The 21,535-nt window shown below is 41.6% G+C and overlaps 1 protein-coding gene across 4 annotated transcripts in view; it reads right to left on the reverse strand.

Annotated features, from left to right (window-relative positions):
* Window positions 1–21,535, reverse strand: part of LOC145344979 (intersectin-2-like) — a 213,215-nt gene that overhangs the window by 141,710 nt on the left and 49,970 nt on the right. For all 4 annotated transcript variants that reach the window (XM_080192400.1, XM_080192401.1, XM_080192399.1 and 1 more), the window contains exon 2: window positions 14,109–14,172. In XM_080192400.1, coding sequence (XP_080048526.1) covers window positions 14,109–14,145 — 37 coding nt within the window. In that variant the 5' untranslated portion in view covers window positions 14,146–14,172. The remainder of the gene's footprint in view (window positions 1–14,108; window positions 14,173–21,535) is intronic.

The following is a 21,535-nucleotide window of genomic DNA, read 5'->3' on the forward strand; positions in this document are numbered from 1 at the left end:
TATCATATTCCCTCCCCAGATCCTCAGTTCGCATTTTGCCTACGTCGTTGGCACCCACATGTACCACAACGACCAGATTCTCACCCTCCCACTCCAGGTTCCTCTGCAGCCCAGATGCGACATCCCGGACCCGAGCACCAGGCAGACAACACACCCTTCTGTGCACTTTGTCATTGTGACAAAGGACAGTGTCAATACCCTTAACCCCACTATCCCCAATCACTACTACGTTCCTTTTCCCCTTCTCTTTGCCTATGTCCTGCTGCATCACTGTACCGTGTGCAGTTTGCTCACCAACCTCGCCTCCCTCGTTCTCGTCCAGAGTGGAAGCAAGAACCTCAAACCTGTTATGCAGATTGAGAGGCTGAGGCATCTGCTCCCCACCCCCCTTCCTCCGCTCAACAGCCCCCTTCCTCTGCTCCCCACCCTCCTTCCTCCGCTCAACAGCCCCCTCTTGTTCCTGCCCGTTAGAGTTAGCCAGTCTAGGGGGGGTGGATGTCACTTGCATCCCATTGACAATGGCACCCTCTCTCCCCCTGATGAGCCTCAGTGTCTGTAGCTCAGAGGCCAGCTCCTCTACCTTGAGCTGGAGCTCCTCCAGCAACCTGCACTTACTGCAGACATGGTCACTGGGAAGGACCCTGGGGTCCACCAGCTCCCACATCATACAGAAACAACACATCACATGCCCCTCCATTATTCACTGTAGTAATATTGAAAATTTCCACACGAACTTACCAGGCCCTTTTTCTCTCAAGCCCTTTTGATCTTAAGCCCTAATAGCTCACTCTGCTTCCCACTCACTCGGGGAACTCTCTGTTGGAAGGCGCTCGCATGGAGAGCAGAAGAAACATTTCAAAGACACACTCAAGACCTCCCTGAAGTCGCTTGACATTGACACTACCACCTGGGAAATGCTGGCACAAACTACCTGGCGCTGCCTCATCCACAAGGGCTGTCAAGCTTACGAAGCAAGGTGCATTGCTGAAGCACAATTTAAGCATGAGCTGCGCAAGTCAGAGCCATCAGCACAACAACTACAGTGCCTAGACAAGTCTGTTCAGTACGTGCCAGGACATTCTGTGCCCAAATTGGCCTGATCGGTCATCTTCGGACACACCGTGTCCAGCCTCAAAATGACTAATGGTATTGATGTCCTCATCGACGACGATGGACGAACAACAAGTAAATGTTTGAAATGCTAATACAAGCGTGTAAAGATTGGCTCTGTCCTTCACCACGTGACTTTCTTGACAATTCAGATCTACCTTGGCATACGTGCCACTGAAATCCTTAGTCAAATCTTTGAAAACTTTGAATTAATTATTCTGATACTATCCTGGTTGCTCTCCCATCCTCCGCTCTTTAAACTTCAGCTCATGGAAACCTCTATTGCCTGTATTCTGCAACTCCCCTCTGTTCTTGTCGACCTGCATCAACACTTGGCCCTTCAATACCTCAAATTCAAAATTCTCAACATTGTGTTAATCCCAAAAGAAATTCCATGGTGTGTGATCTTATTCCCAGTTTAAATAAGCTTGGAAGTGTTATCACTGGCAGGGCTGCAGCTGCATTTCTGAATGGAACTGTGATTAAAAAATAGTCCAAATTACCATCACTGGTTTCCTCTGGACTTCTCCCACAAATACAACAGATGCTGCTTTTAATGAGCACACATTTTATGCCCAGCATCCGTGAAGTCATAGTCCGGGGAAACAGGATGAATTCTGTCATAAATATGGAAAAATCAGAAACAGCTTCAAAGTTCAAAGCCAAGCAATTATTAACGATACAAACATCTTGCACTTGCTTTCAAGAACGAAGTGTTAATTGGACCTCTAATCCTTTTGTAAAGATGTGAAAAAACAGAACATTTCTGCAGAGCAATAGAAAAACAAGAGTGCAGAATTATATTAATTAACAATACTGCAAATACATTTGACAGGTACCAAATGCAATGAAACTAGATTGTAAATTTTCCAGTTAAGCAGTTTAAGAATATGAGAACTAACACAAGCCTGATTGAGAAGACTTTGTACGTGTAGGGGGATACTTCCCAATAATTTACGTACACAGCTACTAAATTTTACAATCAGGTCAATGTGGAATATTTTCCATTTTCTACTGATGGCATGGAAGTATGACAAAACTCAAAGAATCCTGTACTTTTAAGGGGATTGGCACTGCACCTTAAAACCAGACACTTGTCCTCCTTAATGTGGATTAACACCTAACGTCACAGCATGCTTTACAATCACAGAATGATATGACACATTTGGGGGCCGTTCAGCCCATTGCATCTATTGAGATCTTTCGAAGAGCTACTCAATTAGCCCCACTTAACAACTGTTTGCCTTCTAAGTGTTTCCTTTTCAAATATTTAACCAAATCTATTTTTAAAGTTACTACTGAATCTGCTTTCACCATCCTTCAAGCAGTGTATTCCAGATCACAATTCAGTACTCAAAAAGATTTTGCCCAGGCTCTTTTACCACTTACTGTAAATCCAGATCCTCCGAGTACCTAGATACTTCACGGTATGTACAGTACTTTGGGGTTTTCTTTGGGATGTCAGGAAAGGCATTCTATAAAGGCAAACCTTCCTTTATTGACGCTTCCTGCCACTGCAAACAATTTTTTCCTATTTACTCTGTCAAAACTGTTCATGATTTTGAACACCAATGTTAAGTTTCCCCTTATACCTCTGCTCTAAGGGGAGCAACCCATCCCAAAAGAGAAACAGGTGATTGATTGGCCCTCTTTAGTGATGTATCATAGTATATTTCTATGCCACTGGTTGACTTAAAAAATTACAATTTCAAACCAAGGAAACATTTTCAAAATTGTCTGAATCAGTTACATGATTAGTCCTCAAAATTAATTATTTTCCTGATGAGCTCTATGCTCTTATTTAAGAAGAGGGAGTGCGGATGGAATAAAAATAATTCAAAAGATTCAATATTAGGGATCTATTTTTAAATCTTCAAACTTTACTGTTCCAGAATTGGAGAAAAATAAACAATTCTCATGATTCACATCCAACGTTGCATTATGTTTGGAAAGAGATAAGCTAATCTTGTGATTTCAATCAGGCTGATCATGTTGATCATCACTCAGTAACTTTTGCATAAAGTATTCCACTATTACTTGTCCTTCAGTGTGAAATTGTTCACAGCTCAACAACTTCAACAATGGCATTTGCACTTGGATGCAGATTCAGAACAACGATTTCCAAACCTTAATCTTGACACAGCTCACAATTGTTCAAATTTTCTCAAATAGCTGTATGCAACAGATTACCCATCTTCTAGCTAATCCCAAAGACAGTTTACAACTTTAAGGTAACAATAACATCTTGCATTAACATTATGGCTTTAACACAGCAAAACCTCTTATGGACCTTCACAAAAAAATTAGGGACTAGTCTCCGCAGGGAAAAGAGCTAGGGGAGCTTAATGAAGGAGTGCTATGACATTGGGAACAGAGGATGAAAGAGTTAGAGATTTAGAAAGAAAATATCTGTACATAATGATAATTTTGTAATCAATCTTCAAATTTCACATCACTGATTTGTTCTGCTTCATTTCCCAATACTAAAGAGTGGGAAAGAGTTTTGTTATTTTGTGGCCAAAGTTAAATGCTTTGAGATCACAGGTTAACTTTTGCGACTGTTTAATTTCTTGTTTTCTTAATAAACCAAATTTGTAAATGACAACATAAACCACGTGACAAACGGTTGTCTCTTTGGTTAGAAGACAAGTCACCTCATGTAATTTCCAGTCAACATATTACAGTTCCTCAGATAGTGAAGCAGACCCTGTCCACATGCAGAAAGATCTGACATTTTGGTTGACTGAAAAGTAGCAAACAACATTTGCGTCATGTATGGCAGATGGAGTTTAATTTAGATAAAGCGAGGTGCTGCATTTTGATAGATTGAAACAGGGCAGGACTTACTCAGTTAATGGTAGAGCGCTAGGGCGACTTATACAACAAAGAGACCTAGGGGGTAGGTTCAAAGCTCCTTGAAAGTGGAGTCACAGGTGGACAGGGTGGATAAGAAGGCATTCAGCATGCTTGGTTTCATTGGTCAGGAGTAGGGGCATCTTGTTGAAGTTCTACAAGACATTGGCACACTTGGAATATTGTGTATGGTTCTGGTCACCTTATTATAGAAAGGATGTTATTAAATGAGAAAGAATGTAGAAAAGATTTATGACGCTATCAGGAGTTGATGGTTTGAGTTATAAGGAGAGGCTGGATAGATGGGGGCTTTTTTCCCTGGACCCATAGGAGTCTTGGGGTGATCCTATTGAAGTCTATTAAATAATGAGGGGCATAGATGAGGTAGATAGTCAACATCTACTCCCAAGGTAAGGGAGTCTAAAACTAGAAACATAGGTTTAAGTTAAGACGGGAGAAATATAAAAGGGTCCAGAGGGGCAATTTTTCCAGAGAGGGCGATGAGTGTCTGGAATGAACTACCAGGGATAACAGTAGAGGCAGGTACAATTTTGTTTTTAAAAAGCATTTAGACAGTTACAAGTTTAAGATGGATAGAGAGGGATATGGGCCAAATGTGGGCAATTAGGATGAGCTTAGGAGTAAGAACTGGAAGGCATGGACAAATTGGGCCAAAGGGCCTGTTTCCATGCTGTAAACTAAATGACTATGACTCCAGTATCTGTGCAGGGGGCCAGCAATTTGCTGAATCCTTCCAGGACTTAGAATACTGTGTGCAATACTGGTCACCCTATTATAGAAAGGATATTATTAAACTAAAAAGAATGCAGAAAAGATTTACTAGGACGCCACCGGGACTTACTGGACTGAGTTATAACGAGAGGCTGAGTAGACTGGGACTTTTTCTCTGGAACGTAGGAGGCTGAGGGGTGATCTTTAGAGCTCTATAAAATAATGAGGGGCACAGGTCAGCTAGATAATCAATACCTTTTCCCAAAGATAGGGGAGTCTAAAACTAGAGGGCATAGGTTTAAGGTGAGAGGGGAGAAATACAAAAGGGTTCAGAGGGGCAATTTTTTCACACAGAAGGTGGTGAGTGTCTGGAACAAGCTGCTAGAGATGGTAGTAGAGGCGGGTACAATTTTATCTTTTAAAAAGCATTTAGATGGTTACACGGGTATGATGGATATAGAGGGATATGGGCCATATGCGGGCAATTGGGATTAGCTTACGGGTTTTAAAGAAAAAAGGGTGGCATGGACAAGTTGGGCCGAAGGGCCTGTTTCCATGCTGTAAACCTCTATGACTCTACGTATGTGCCAGACAACCACCATCTCCAAAAAGAAGATGCCTAACCACCTGCCCTTGATGTTCAATGGCTTTAGCAAAATTGAAGCTCCCATCATCAACACAGAATCATCAAATCCCTACACTGCAAAAGGAGGCCATATGGTCCATCGAGTCTGCACCAACCCTCTGACAGAACATCTTACCCAGGTCCACCATCCTGTCCTATCCCATGGCTAATCCATCTAACCTACCCATCATGGGAAACTATGGGGCAATTTTGCGTGGCTAATCATCCTAACCTGCATATCTGTGCCACCCTGGTGCTTGCCACTCGCAAGAGCCAAACTGGACCAGCCAAATAAATACCATCACAACAAATTCAGTTAAGAATTTGCTGCAATTCTGCTGCAAGTAACTCATCTTCTCACTCCCCAAAGAGCTTACCACTATCTACAAGGCACAAATTAGGAGTGTGATGGAATACTGTTCTTTGCCTAGATAGTGGTAGCTACAAGTTTGTTGTCATTGGCCGTGGTACTTCAAAATCAAGGATGACATCAATCAAGTTTAGTGAGTTTTCAGATGACTGAGGAGTCCAATTCGGGAGCCCCAAGTTCATCCATCGTGGGAGCACGCAGTTGCATGAGAGACTGGAATTTTCAGCCCTAGATTGGCTTCCCTGTCTTTCCTCTGCAACCACCCTTCTGCCTCGCTGTCAAGTCACTAAGCCTCATAGTGGTTTGTGCCTTGATGGACCAACTGGAGCTATGCCAAGTCACCACAGCCTTCTCCTCCCCAGTCAAAGGCATTAATGCCTCCTTGCTTTTGGGCGGTCTTGAACATATCCTTATAACTTTTCATTTGGCAGGGCCAAGGGCTCATGGAACAGTTGCTGGACATCCTTTGTTTGGTGGGGGGGGTGAACAGCCAGACGTGACAGTCCAAATTGGTATCAAACTATAGGGAGAAAAATGGATGATGTCCTGCAAGCTGAGTTTAGGAAGCTGGGAAAGAGATTAGTGAGCAGGACATCAAAGGTGGTAATCTCCAGATTACACCCAAGGCCAAATCTGAGTGAGTATATAAATAGGAAAATGTGCCAGATGAATGCATGGCTGGAGAGATGGTTCAGTGGGGAGAGATTCAGATTTCTGAGGCATTGGGACCAATTCTGGATAAGGGGGTATCCTCAAGCTTGGTGGTCTACATCTGAACAGGACAAGGACAAACGTCCTTGCAAGGAGATTGGTTAGTGTTGGTTTACATAGAAACATAGAAGATTGGAGCAGGAGGAGGTCATTCAGCCCTTCAAGGCTGCTCTGCCATTCATTACGATCATAGCTGTTCATCCAACTCAATAGCCCAATCCTGTTTTTGTCCCATAACCTTTGATCCGGTTCCCCCCAAGTGCTATATCTAGCCATCTCTTGAATACATTCAATGTTTTGGCATCAACTATTTCCTGTGGTGATGATTTCCACAGGTTCACCACTCTTTGGGTGAACATATGTCTCCTCATCTTTGTCCTAAATGATCTACCCTGTATCCTCAGACTGTGATCCCTGGTTCTGGACACTCCCACCGTTGGGAACACCCTTCCTGCATCTACTCTGTCTAGTCCTGTTAGAATTTTATAAGTCTCTATGATATCCCCCCTTCATTCGTCTGAACTTCAGCAAAAACAATCCTAGCCTAATCAGCTCTCCTCATACATCAGTTCTGCCATCCCTGGAATCAGCCTGGTAACCTTTGCTGCATTCCCACGGGAGCAAGAACATCTTTCCTCAGAAAACGAGATTGGCTGGGTAATGGGAACCTGAAGACAGATTCAGTTAAGACAAATACAGACAGAATGCGGGAGACAGAAAATTGGCGAGTTGCTTTGCAAAACAAAGGTCAGCAAGTGCACAGCATAGGAAATTGGCAGTGTTGAAGGGTATATATTTAAATGCAAGGAGTACGCAAACAAACGAGCTCAGGGTATGGATGGACCCTGGCAGCATGATATTATCACAATAACGGAAATTTGGCTTAATGAAGGGGAAAATATGATAAAGGGCTTTCAGGCAAGTGAAAGGAGGGTAAAGAATATGGGATTGAGCATTATTGGTTAAAGAATCTATTACAGCTATGAGGATGGATGATATCCTAAATAAAGCATAAATAAGGTCATGTGGGTTAAGCTCAGAAATAAAAAAGGGCAACCACACTGCTGGGAGTGCACTACAGCCCTTCAAAAAGCGAGAGGAACATAGAAAAGCAAATATGTAGGCAAATTTCTGAGTGCAAAGCCAGTATGGCAATAATAGTTGGGAACTTCATCTATCTGAATATCAACTGGGATATGAATAGTGTGAAGGGCAGAGAGGGCACAACATTCTTAAATGGCTTTCAAGAGAAATCATTTAGTTAGCACGTAACAAGCCCAAAGAAAAGGAGTACAATTCTAGATTTAGTCTTGAGAAATGAAGCTAGGCAATGGATGATGTAGCAGTGGGTGACCATTTTGGAGACAACATCAGTTAGATTTAACATAATTATGGAAAAGGGTAAAGGTAAAACAAGAGTAATGTTCTAAATTAGGGAAAATTACAAAGGTGATCTGGTGAAAGTGGACTGGATACAGCTACTTGAAGCAAAATCCATGACACATCAGTGGGAGGCATTCAAAAGTGACATTCTTACAAGCACATTGTTGGCACATCTTGCAGACAAATAGAAAGGGTGATACTACCAAATACAGAGCCTCTGGTTATCCTGGTTATCAAAAGGCAAAAAGGGTATGGTAAAGCAAAAGAAAAAAAGCTTATGACAGTCACAAAAAAAAGCTTATGACAGTCACAAAAAAAAGTCAGGAAGCCTAGAAAATACAGGGATTAGATATTGGTGGTTTGGTGGTTGACTGAGGCAGAAACCATCAACTCATTTAATAGGAACCATGATCTGTACCTGAAGTGCTATGATCTGCAAAGCTAGGACCAGTGGCTAGGAGGTGGAATTAGAATTAAGCTTGTGTTTTCTTCAGCCAGTGCAGATACAATGGGCTGAATGGCCTCCTTCTGCTTCATAAAGTTTCTATGGTTTGATGGTTCTATAAATGCTGGTCGTGCATTTATAGAATGCCCAAATCCCATAAGTGAATAAAAATAAAGGTTATCTGTCCGACCCTGAACAATAACACATTACATATATTTTGAGTGCATTGTCTCAAATCAGTTTACACAGAGTGCAGGTTGTTCTGAGAGACGTCCATAGTACTGAGAAGTGTTCTTAATGTGAAGCACTAGAAAGATGTCTGGTACAGAGCAAAAATATTATTTTATGACTGGATTGTTTTGCATGTTGCAGAATGCACAATGTTTTTATTTAATTTCTAGTAGATTGCATATACAACAGAATCACAGAATTGTCAGTGCAGAAGGAAGCCATTCAGTCCATCAACTCCGCATCAGCTCTCTGAAAGAGCAGTCTATCCCACAATCCCACCTTAACAGAATCATGGGATCTTTAAATATGAAAGAGAAAAAATTAGAATTTATATAACATCTTTCATGTCCATTGGACATTCTAGTGCGTTTCACAGTCAATTAGTTACTTCAAAATCTAATCATGGGAGGGGTGATTCTCCCAAAAATGCTGAATTGGCAGGAAAACTGTTCTAAATACTGACAATTCTGTCAGTTCAGCTTCTCACCTGAATCTCTGCATTCCGTGCACAGTAGAAATCTGTCCCAATCGCTGCACTCCCTCCATCCCCGATTCTGTCTGCAGAGTGGTAGCAGGACCCTCCACCACCACTGATCACCCCTAGGCCCCGTCCACAATAGACCCGTCCCTTTGGTACTGCCCATTGGGCAATGCCAATATGCCTACTGGGTGCCCATGCCCAGGGAGCACCAGCCCCCACTGCCTGACCCACTCGGGGGGCCCGATTGCCGCCCCCCCTCTTATTGCAGAGGTGTTTCCCACTGGTTCCCCTAACATGGGGACATAGTCTGAACCCCGCTGGAATGAAGTACTCCTGGTGGGGTGGGAGAGGTCCTGATAATTACCTAATATACATATTTAAAACAGATTAAAAACAGATTTAAATGACTTACCTGCCTTCCCACTGGTTTCCAGCATAATCTGACTGGCGGCTGTTTGCCAATTCTGGGAGATGCACATGCATTCCCAGCACATGCGCAAATCCCTGTTCGAGGCCGCAGATGTGCGTCTCCCACCGTGACCCAGCAGAAAAGTTGCAGGTTGCAATGGGAGAGTCGTTTCTACTGAGTCAAGTACAGCAGCTAATTTATATGCAACAAGGTTCCACAAAACTCAATGAGTTAATTGACCAGGTGATCAGATCTGTTTAAATGATATTGTTGACCTGGAATTGGAGAACATCCCTGTTACTCTTGGAATAATGTGGACATCTTTTGGGTAAATCTTTTCCAGGCAGACTTCTCTACCCCTCTCAAATGTCCTCCCATTTACTGTGGTAAAGCTGATACACTTGGCTGCAAAACCTGAGTTAGCTTGTTCCAATCTGTGATAATACAGTTACCCAAATCGAAATGGATGCCACGGCTATTGAGCTCAACTGTGAAACCTTCTGCAGTTGACTTACCCTGCCAATACCTTTCAAAACTCATAGATGAGGAATAATGGTGGGGCAACATATCGGAAGGCATTGGGATTGTGTGGAATTGTGCTTCAGCAAAACATTAACACCTTCAGGAAAAGGGCAGAGGGGAAGTCATTGCTGTTCTGAGACATAAAGTAAGGGAGGAGTCACTGAAGGTGTAATAATTAACTAAAAATTGAACAATCTTAAGTACTTTAATGCATCATTCCTTTTAGGATGAGTTAACTTTTATTTTGAACAGCTATATCCATTTTAAAGTTTATAGATTGTCTTTGTGGCATAAATGAAACTTGAAATCGACCATAAAACTGAAAAGCTATTTAGCGTGTTCCTGATCCACACTTCAAAACTTTATTTTAAGGCAATTTATTTGCACACTTCAAAAGTGTACTAGGTACCTAACTCGTAATATATTTTGCATAAGTTAATAATTCTTAAATTTCTTTTCGCATTTTATCAGCATTAGAATTTAACGAAATGTTGAACTTTGTTTTGAGCCATGGATCCCCTCATCATTGGTACACAAGACATGATTAACTACCAACGAAGTGACTAGAGTTTTCATTCCCCAGATGCCTACATCTTATATTGCCTGAATACTAATATGCTTCCTTGTTGTTGAACATATTGACATATGTTAACAAACTTTATCAGGGACTGTAGATTGCAGGTTCCCACCCATAATTTTGTAGAGGAACTGTTTTCAACTCCACAATGTTTGCTAAATCATCAAGGGTGCATTTCCCCAGAAGTATAAAAAGTGATTTCATCCACAGAAAATCCATATCCCAATTTTCTGGCTCAAGGGTGGCAAATGTAGAAGCTTTGGGGTAGTCAGAGAGGGGATGTACAAATCACTTGTAATCACGTAATGAATTCATGACCCTTTTAAAGTACACAACCTTTTTAAAAAATAGTCACCACATCTCCAATTGTTATGTAACATTCATTGAACATATTTTAAACAATATATATCAGAAGAAAAGGTTTGCATTTCTATAGTGCACTTCACAGTCTCAGGGCATCCCAAAGCACTCTGCAGGAAAGTAAACACTGATTGTAGTTATTGCTACAATGTAGGAAATGCGGTAGTTAATGGGCAGAGTGGCTAGTATTGCTGCCTCACAGTGCCAGAGACTCGAGTTCAATTCCAGCCTCGGGTCACTGTCTGTGTGGAGTTTACATATTCTTCCCTTGGGTGCTCCTGTTTCCTCCTACACTCCAAGGATGTGCAGGTTAGGTGACATGGCCATGTTAAATTGCCCCTTAGTGTCTAAGGGGGGCTAGGACAGTAAATATATGAGGATAGGGTAGGATTGCTGTCAGTGCAGGTTCGATGGGCTAAATAGCCTCCTTCTACACTGCAGGGATTCTATGATTGTTTGATAATTAATGTGCAGCAAGCTTCTACAATTGGCACTGAAGTAATGATCAGATTGTCTGTTATTTTCTGAGTGATGTTGGTTATGGGATAGATTACTTTGAGGATACAGAAGAACAAAGAAAAATATTCCCTGCTCAAATGATACACTAAAAGCATCCAGGAGCCACACTTTTTTCTTGGACCCTGCTCACACCTGTTCTTTAAAATGCAGCTCTGGACATTATAAAGAAATCTGCTATTTTTATTTATCGTATCACAAGTAAGCCGTGGCTCATTAACAGCATCCCTATCACTATCCAAATGTTGAAGTGCAGATAAACACAAAGCAACAAAGAGATACATTCATCAGCTTATCATCCCTTCCTCAGGGCTATAATTAATAAAGAGAGCAGAGCTCAAAATAGTTAACACAAGGAAGGAGCAGATGATATATTCGGAAACTTTCCAAAAACAGTCAAAACACGAACTGGTAAGAGTTCACAGGTATGCATTATTAAATCTAATCCACTGGTACAAAAGAACACTCGTACGTGTTTATTCAACTTGTACAATGGAAAACATAAAACATAGGAGCAATTCTCCCAAAAAAAAATTCTAAGTGCTGAATTCACATGAAAACTTCAGCCATAAACTGTATGTGTAACAAGAGCCAGGAAATTTAACCTGCACTCACCACTACACCAGGAACAATGTGTGATGATAAACAAGATTTTTTGGTTGATATTTTATATTAATAATGACTCCTTTCATTCTTAGCACAAAATAAAAATCAGTCTATTTCATTCACATTCAATAAGGTTCCAATCAAAAGGTTACTCTGCAAGAAAAGGGTTCCTGGAGCTGTGCTAATATATTAGCATGGAGGGAGGATTTGTTAACAAACAGGAAGCAGAGAGTAGGGTTAAATGAGTGTTTTCAAGTTGGCAGGTTGCACTTACTGGAATGCAACAGTGCTACAGCCTCAGCTATTTAAAATATATGTTAATGGCTTAGACAAAGAGGCCAAGAGTCATGCATCCAAATTTGCTGATGATGCAAAGGTGGGTGGGAATGTAAGTTCTGAGGAGGACACAGAGAGGCTGCAAAGAAATGTAGACTGATTTAGGTATAGAGTGAGCAACAAAGTGGAATATGAAGTATAATGCAGAGAGTGTGAGGTTATTCACTTTGACAGTAAGCAGAATATTTTTTAAAACATGTGACACTTGTAAATGTTAATGTGCATGGAGACTTGGGTGTATTTGTACAAGCAACACAAAATCAGCAGGCAAGTATAGCAAGCAATTTGGAAGGCAAATGGCATATTAGCCTTCATTATGAGGGACTTGAGTGTATGAATGTGGATGTTTTATTACATTTGTATATGCCTTTGCTAAGACCACATACAGAGTACTATGCACAGCTTTGGAAGGGAAGGGTACACTTGCATTTGAGGCATCACAACGGAGGTTCACTAGTTCAGTTCCTGGGGTCATCATCCCACGATGAGAAGCTAAATAAACTGGGGTTATATTCTCTGGAGTTTAGAAGAATGAAATTCGATCTTATTGAGACATACAAGATTCTGAGGGGACTTGACAGGGTAGACAATGAGAGGTTGTTCTAAATCTGAAGTATTTGCACATAGTCTCAGGGTAAGGGATCATTAATTTAGATCTGAGATGAGAAGAAATTTCTTCACCTAGAGGATTGTGATTCTTTGACATTCTTTATCCCAGTGGGTTGTGAATGCTCCAACGTTGAGTATATTTAAGGTTGGAATAGGCAGGTCCTTTGGTCTCTCAGGACTTCAAGGGAATCATTCTTCCTACCAAAATTCATCACTTCACAATTCTCTGTGTTAAATTTCACCATGCCCTTGTGATGTCTGTTCCTTACATCTTCTTTATCAATTACATTTACAAGATTTATGTCATCTATAAGATTTAACATTTTGCCCTGTATACCTAAGTCCTGGTTAGTGATATCAAAAAGACTAGTGGTTCCAATATCAAACCCAAGGGGCAAGTGCACATACTTCCCTCCAGTCTAAAAAGAACAATGGTATACCACGACTCAATTTTTCTGTGTCTTTGTCAATTTTGCATTCCATGTGCTGTGCCTGCTACAGAGGACCTGTGGCATGTGTGAATAGGAGAAAAAACAGTGAGCTTTCCAACCAATCAGCCTGAAGTACCATATCCTCACTGAGGTACATGGAGTCTACCAGACAGAGATAGAAGGCACAAACAGAAAAAGCAAAAAAAAAGTTTTAATATCGCAATGCTAATTAAATTCTGAAGAAATGAGACTAAACACTAATAAAATTCAATTTTCAATACCAGAAAAGTTGTTTGACAGTAATTATGACTGATCATGTCTTTTATTGTCATGGAATGCACCAATTCAAACTTTTTCTGCCTTGTTTAATCAGGTCACTGTTTCACTTTCTGTGACAGGGAACAGTGCAAAGGATGGGATAGGAAGAAGTAAACAAGATATACCTGGACAAGCTAATATATAAAAAAAATTAAAATGAAGTTGGAAAGGAAATAATACTTTCCTTGAATTAGCCTGCATGAGATGGACATTAGTAACAGTAATCCTAATAAACTGTTAAGTGAGGTTGGATGTACATAACTTGTTGGAAACTTGTTTAAACCATTGTATTATGTCAAAATGTTGTCTGATTTAGACTGCAGAGTGTGCATCTGTTTACTTCAAGTTTACTAAAAAGCTGATACCAATCTATTGTACACAGATCTATCTACTGAATTTCAAGGGGAAACGCTGAGGAGGAAAAATCTCCACCGATTCGCAATCACACTGCAAACAATGTGAAGTAAAGAATAAACTGCTTACCATTCATGACTGTGGGAAACTGAGCCATCATGGTCATGAGTGCGCCTTGCTAGCTATCAGCCATCTGCAACAAAAACAAGCTCAATTAATTATGCATCAAGGACAGACACCAGCCCGCTGCCCTGCTGAGCTGGGAGAATGTCAGCTCCCTTTAGCTTACACTTCCGATAATGAACAATGCATGGGCCCAGGCCTGTGCTGATCAAGCAAATTCAAATATAGAGAAAATAAGAGTTCATAGGATAGGCAAAGCAAATAGGAGGGCATTCCCAAAAAATATAAGCATACATGTATACAAGTACTATTTGCTGGATGAACCCAAAAATATTAAGCAAGCAGGGGTGCACAATCCTTCTCTAATTCACACAGTAATAGTTTGGGGTTTAAATCAACTACCTTATCTCTCACAGCCTTGACTGGATTTCCCAGTAAAAATACAAACATTACTCTTTGAAAAAAGAATCTTTATGATGACTTCAGTATAATTATAACAGAAACTGCATTACATAGAAATACCACCTGACATTTGAAGATAAAAGTGTTCAGTACTCACTTTTCACCTGTCCCACTGCCACCTGCCGCCCCCCCCACCACCACCACATAATTTAACCATGGAAAGTGCCACTGTTCTATACATGGTGGAAATATGCGGGATTGCACAGGATGCAGAGTTCATTCCGAGGGTGAAGTCAACTCTCTAACTGAAAAACCAAGTCACAAGTAGAATCCTGCTCAAATGTCACTGCAACCCACTGACAGGAACGAGGAACAGGCTGTATTATTTTTCAGTAAAACACTCTGCTCCTATTGCATGACACGAAAGCAAAAAAAATCTCTGCACATTTGATAAGGTAAGCGCACAGGCTAGCAGTGCAAAATATGAGGCAGAATGAGGGCACCTAATAAAAATGACAGAAGGTACAATTAATGTGGTTTGAATGAGACAGAAATATGCAAATATGACATGTGAGTGGCTTATACCCAGATTAGAGCTCTGGTATCACAGACTTGAACGAACTCATTTATCTTTATAATGTTGAACTGAGGGGTACAACTCTGCTTTTAAAGGCAGCTTCCTTTCAAACATAACTCAAACAAAATTTTTTATCCGTCATGTATCTAGACTGTTTGTATTATAACTATCAAATGATTGATTTTCTTCTTCATTGGATAAACATTTAAGCCTCTGCTTTTTCCCTTTCTTTTACTTTAATTCTCACCAATCATAATATGAAAAACCATCCTCCACAAAATCAATTCATGCCCCCATCAGATTCCAAGAAAAGCATCTAACAATAACATTCCAATGAATAATTTTCCAAAGTACAACCAGCATTCATATTTCCTTCCCTGCCACACAAAACGCTAAAAGTGAAATTACTGCATTACAAATTTGAAAGTTCACAAGAAGTCAGGTTCATAAATTCTGTCCCTTTCTCACCTTCACAGAAAGAACTACAGTCCAATGCCCCACCAACCTCTGAAAATAGAATGCTGCATTTTCCAATATTGGATCGTAGAGGGGTAAGATGCAAGGGGGGGGGGGGTGCGGGGCATGGCAACCTAGGGTTGCATTGACGAATACCATTCAGAACCTCAAAGGTAAGGGTTTGCATGGCAATTGTCCAGAAACGTGAACTTCTTCTAGGCAACTGCCCTACAGTGGGAAGCATCTGAAAATGTGATTTAAATCACAGACTGCAGATGACTCTAATGGGGTTACACCAATAGTTACTAAGAAAAAAGTTGGGAATTAAAACCTCTTCAAATTTCTGGGTAACTACTGTTTTTGTTACTTGAGCTCCACTACTCCATTCATTCCAACCTCTGGCTGCTCCCAGGGCTACCCAGCCTCCACCCGATTGTCGAACACCTGGTGCTTCCTGTTGTCACACTTCTCGCTTCTCTCCCAAATCCTTGCTTGCTTGCTTCCTTGCACTCTGCTTTTTCTTGTGGCCCCCTTGCTTACTCTGCCATCTTGGTTTTTTGCTTCTTTAGCCGGCACCTTCACAGCAGGCTGAGAGAGAGCACCCACTCTGAAAATAAAGGAGCACCCATTCGTCTTTGCACTACTCATTACTTGTCCAATCAAAGACCGATTCACTCTCTAATTTGCTGCAGATGGGTTCATCTGCAGGTGGAAACACGGCAGAGAAGTGACCTGTCATTGGAGGATAAGATTCTTACAGATCTTTCAATTGACCTAGTTTAAACATTGAGACATGAGCTGCATACAGAAGCTTTGGGGGCTATGGGCCTGGCCTTTGATAAGCCTGGTCTAGAACCTTCATCATTTTGAACACCTCTATCAAACCTCCTCTCAACGTTCTCCTGTCTAAAAAAAACCAGTTTCTCCAATCTTAACTCTAAACTGAAATTCCATATCCATGAAACCACTTTCACACATGTTTTCTGTACTTTCTCCAAAGGCTTCACATCTTTCCTCAAGTGTAGAATCCAGAATTGAAGACAATACTCCAGTTGAGACTAAACCATTTTTTAAAATACAGACTCATCACAACTTCCTCACTTTAGTACTCTACACAAAAAAAATCAAAGGGAAGTTGGGTTTCATCATACCCAACACCCCAACTGTAAACTAGGACACCACCATAGAAGACAAGGAGCAGCAGTGATGTCCCATGCTATGTTGGTGTGCTTCTATAAAATTTGTGGCCAGCCATAATCACCCAATGACTCATGTTGAAATGTCTGTGTGTGTGTCGCTGTTCGGTGAGAACACTTTTGATATGGTTTTGGTGCATATTTTTACTTGTTAATGGGATGTGGGTATTGGTCAGCACTTATTGTCCACCTCTCAGTGCGCATGAGAAGGTGGCTGTGAGCCAACCTCTGGAGCCACTCTAACCCAGGAAGGATACGTCCACAACAGTGCTTGCAGGAAAAGAGTTCCAGTAGAAAGTGCTTGATAGAGCAGACGCAGCACGGTTTCGTTAAAGGGAAGTCGTGTCTGACAAATTTACTGGAGTTCTATGAGGATGTGTCTAGGGCAGTGGATAGAGGAGAGCCGGTGGATGTGGTCTTTCTTGATTTTCAGAAGGCGTTTGACAAGGTACCTCACAAGAGGTTATTGCAGAAGGTAAGGGGACATGGAGTTGGAAGTAGGGTGTTAGTGTGGATAGAGGATTGGTTGTCAAATAGGAGGCAGAGAGTGGGGGTCAATGGGTGCTATTCGGATTGGCGGATGGTGACTAGTGGAGTGCCCCAGGGGTCGGTGCTGGGGCCTCAGCCATTTACCATTTATATAGATGATCTGGAGGAGGGAACCGAGTGTATGGTGTCGAAATTTGCTGATGACACCAAGATTGGTGGAACGGCAAATTGTGCGGAGGGTGTGGAGAGTCTGCAGAAGGATCTAGATAGGCTGGGCGAATGGGCCAGGAAATGGCAAATGGAATTTAATGTTGGCAAGTGCGAGGTGGTCCACTTTGGTAGGAATAATGGTAGGGAGGATTATTACTTACGTGACGAAAAACTGCAGCAGGTGACGGTGCAGAGGGACCTCGGGGTCCTTGTGCATGAGTCGCAAAAACCCAGCTTGCAGGTGCAGCAGGTGGTCAGGAAGGCGAATGGGATGCTGGCCTTCATAGTGAGGGGGATTGAATATAAAAGTAGGGAGGTCTTGCTGCGGCTGTATAGGGCATTGGTGAGGCCGCAGCTGGAGCACTGTGTGCAGTTTTGGTCGCCGTACTTACGCAAGGATATTTTGGCCTTGGAGGGAGTGCAGAGGAGGTTTACTAGGCTGATGCCGGGGTTGAGCTATGAGGAGAGGCTGAATAAACTAGGCTTGTACTCGTTAGAGTTTAGAAGAATGAGGGGAGATCTCATTGAGACGTATAAGATGATGAATGGGATGGATAGGATAGAGGTGGAGAGACTCTTCCCGCTCAAAAAAGACAGTAGGACTAGGGGGCACAGCCTCAAGATAAAGGGGAGGCGGTTTAGAACGGAGTTGAGGAGGAACTTCTTCACTCAAAGGGTGGTGAATCTCTGGAATTCTCTGCCCGTTGAAGTGGTGGAGGCTGCCTCGCTAAATATTTTTAAGACGCGGGTTGATGGGTTTTTGATAAGAGAAGGGATTAAGGGTTATGGGGAGAGGGCGGGAATGTGGAACTGAGCCACGACAGATCAGCCATGATCTTATTGAATGGCGGGGCAGGCTCGAAGGGCTAGATGGCCTACTCCTGCTCCTATTTCTTATGTTCTTATGTTCTTATGTTGGCTCAGGAAGAAAGAAGGAATGTTGATATATTTTCAAGTAGGATAATGTGCGTCCTGAAGGAACACTTGCAGGTGGTGGTATTCCCAAACATCTGATGCCCCTGTTCTTCCATTCAGTAAAGGTTGAGAGTTTGGAAAATGCTGCAGTACATCTTGTAAATGATGTATATGCTGCCACAGTGTGCCAGTGGTAGAAGCAGTGAATGTTTAAGGTAATGATGGGCTGCCAATCAAGCAGGTTGCTTGGTCCTGAATAGTTTCAAGCTTCTTGCGTACTGTTGGGTCTGCACTTATCCAAGTCAGTGGAGAATATCACATCACACTCTTCACTTGTGCCTTGTCGATGGGGAAAGAGAGTTGGCAAAGTATGGAGGTGAGTTACTCGCTGCAGAATTCTTGTTGACACTGCATTTATGTGGTTTGTCCAGTTGAGTTTCTAGTCACTGGATACTCCCAAAACACTGATCGGTAAGTTTCATTCTTAGTAATGCTGTTGAGAAAAAGTGGTTATTCCATTTTATTGGAGATGGTCATTGGCCGACACTTCTGTAGAACATTACTGACCACCTATCAATCTAAGCCTGAATGGTACCTAGGTCTTGCAGCATGTGGGCATGGACTGCTTCATTACCTGAGGAATAGCAAATTGAAATGAATCCATTTGTGAACATATCTCTTCTGATCTCATGATAGATGAATATTGAAGACAGTTGGGTCCTAGGACACTATCTTGAGGGATTTTGGCAGCAATGTTCTGGGTCTGAGATGAACAGGCTCCAACAACAACTCCAAACAATGGACAGCCTCCTTCATTCTCAATGCTTCTGCTTGCCAATTAATGCTGAATGTGTCCATCATCTAAACTATGAATTTCTGTAGGTGAAGACAGCTTTCATTAGTCTTTTTCTGCTGATTCAAATCTATCCTCCAGAAACGCCAAAAAGTGCGCACCACTGTCTTACCCATACTACGGACTTTCAAAAGGAATACTTCTGTTATACTGTACTACCCAGTCCAAAAGAGGAAAAGGTATTTAACCTTTTTTATACCTGAAAGTCAGTTCAAGTCTAAATACTTTCTGTTTCAAAATGCCCGAGTAAAATGTTTCATTTTTGATGTTTGAGAACTTCCTTTGTTTAAAATTGGGGCTTTCTCTGAGGCTTAACTAACAGCTAGAGTTCTCAAGCTGCTCACACCAGCAGCATCTTCTGGTCCCACCGACAGTGCACCCACCATATGTTCTCCAGTGGTGTGGGGTGCAGCCAATGAGAAATCCCATTGACAGCTGTGGAAGCAGAAGATCCTGCCACTGGCGAACAAGGTGCTGCCGCCCGCCATAAAAAACACACTGCTGTGAGGCCACAGAATGCCTCAACATTTTACTTTTCAGAATAATTGTTTATCTTCTCAATTTGCTCATATAATAGCATGAAGTAGGCGATGTGTAGCATTTAAGAAACCCAAAGGATCTTATCAGTAAGCTTTCCTTCCTGCTTAAAAAGCTATCATCATTCCCAGTTGCTCTGGTTGTGGTCAATTATCTTTTTTCATGCCAGACAGACATAACTGTCTGACCTATTCTAATAGGATAGATGTACTGTAAGGAAACAGAAGTTACAAATATTATGATCAGTGCTCCCCTAGGTTTTACTGGGTTCCTCCCTATTCACAATTTCATTTTTTCCTTCCAACTTTCTATCCACAATTCTGAAGACGCTGATGACATGGTGAAGGATCACTGTGTAGCCACCAGCCCAAGTGGCTGAACTTCACCTAAATACTGTTACTGAGTATTGAGTATGCCAGGCTTTACCCGACTTTGGAGGGAGATATACCTTTCACAGGTGCAACTGTCCTTGATAGCATTTGTTGTTATAATAATGTGGAGACAAAGTCCTGTCTTCACATTAAAAACACCCTCCACCATGTTGTGTGACACCACCACCATGCATTCAGCACCTCAAAACTGGTCCTCCATGAGGTGCAGTGTTAAAAGTAGGAGCTGCACCATCCTTCAAGGTGAACAGATTCATTTCAATAGCCAAAGCAACTGAAAAAAATTGAACATTTTGCAATTAATGAAAAAACATTCATAGTACTGGATGTTATTGCTCTCTAAGTAAGGTTTCTGTTGAAATATTAACCCTGAACATCATGGCAAAGCAGGATGTAGGAACAGTTAATTAGTACAAACAAGTGAAAAGCTAATTTAAAACAAACATCAAAAGCAACTTCAAGTAAAAATTATAAATTAATCAAAAAAATCTAATGTCGAGGCCAAAAATTGTTTCGGCGGCAGACCTTGTGGCAACCAACGCTGACTGAACTTTACGCACCATTAACATCCCTTGTGCAGCAAATTGTATTCAGCTTTCAACAATAACACTACAAACAATGTCACACCTGGAGCCTGATTTATGCCATGCCCAATTATTATTTCATTGATAACACATTTTATCCGTCTTTCTGTCTCTATATAGAGAGGGGAATAAAGAGGAAAAGAAAGAGAATGTATTAAGAGTGAGAATTAAGATGGAGAAAAATGAGAGACAAATAAGGAAAACTGACAGATGGGGGAGGCAAACTGCATGGGAGTGGGGGGCAGGGGGGGAAGAGAGAGAGGGGGGCTCTACAGGGATGGCAATCAGAGGTGGCGGGAACTCTGTAAAGGGAGTGATGGGGGAGAGGGGAGGGGGGGAGGGAGGTGTCAGGAGAACTTCCCTGGTGAGTTTAGACTCCACCACCCTACTGGCAAGAATCACATCCTGGCTCCTTTCTTAGGACTAAGAGCCATAAGTTTGCGACTCGCAATGCCCCCAAAAAGCTAGTGCGATTATCTCCCATTTTCTCGCTCATTCAGCACTCAGAATTACTTCAGTAAAATTCCAACCTTAGTATGCATGAATCTGCCCCAACACATTACACCATTGAGTGAGGTGGTTGTAAAGAATTTTCACAGGTAAAAATGTGTTGCAGACTTTTATGTCTGAAGTCTGTAACAAGTTACAGAGACAAAAACTAACAAAGTTTCAATCTTATATCATAAAACAGAAGCTATGACTAATTTATTACAAAATGTGTCTGCGAAGACATACATTTTTAAAATTTATTAAAATCAAAACTACTTCAGTGAGAGGTTTGCGTTTCTGATTGTTAAATGACTGGCTTATTCAATCACGTTCAGG

This window comes from Carcharhinus amblyrhynchos, chromosome 7 (genome assembly GCF_965287045.1).
Source record: "Carcharhinus amblyrhynchos chromosome 7, sCarAmb.v2.hapA, whole genome shotgun sequence".
Lineage (NCBI taxonomy): Eukaryota > Metazoa > Chordata > Chondrichthyes > Carcharhiniformes > Carcharhinidae > Carcharhinus > Carcharhinus amblyrhynchos.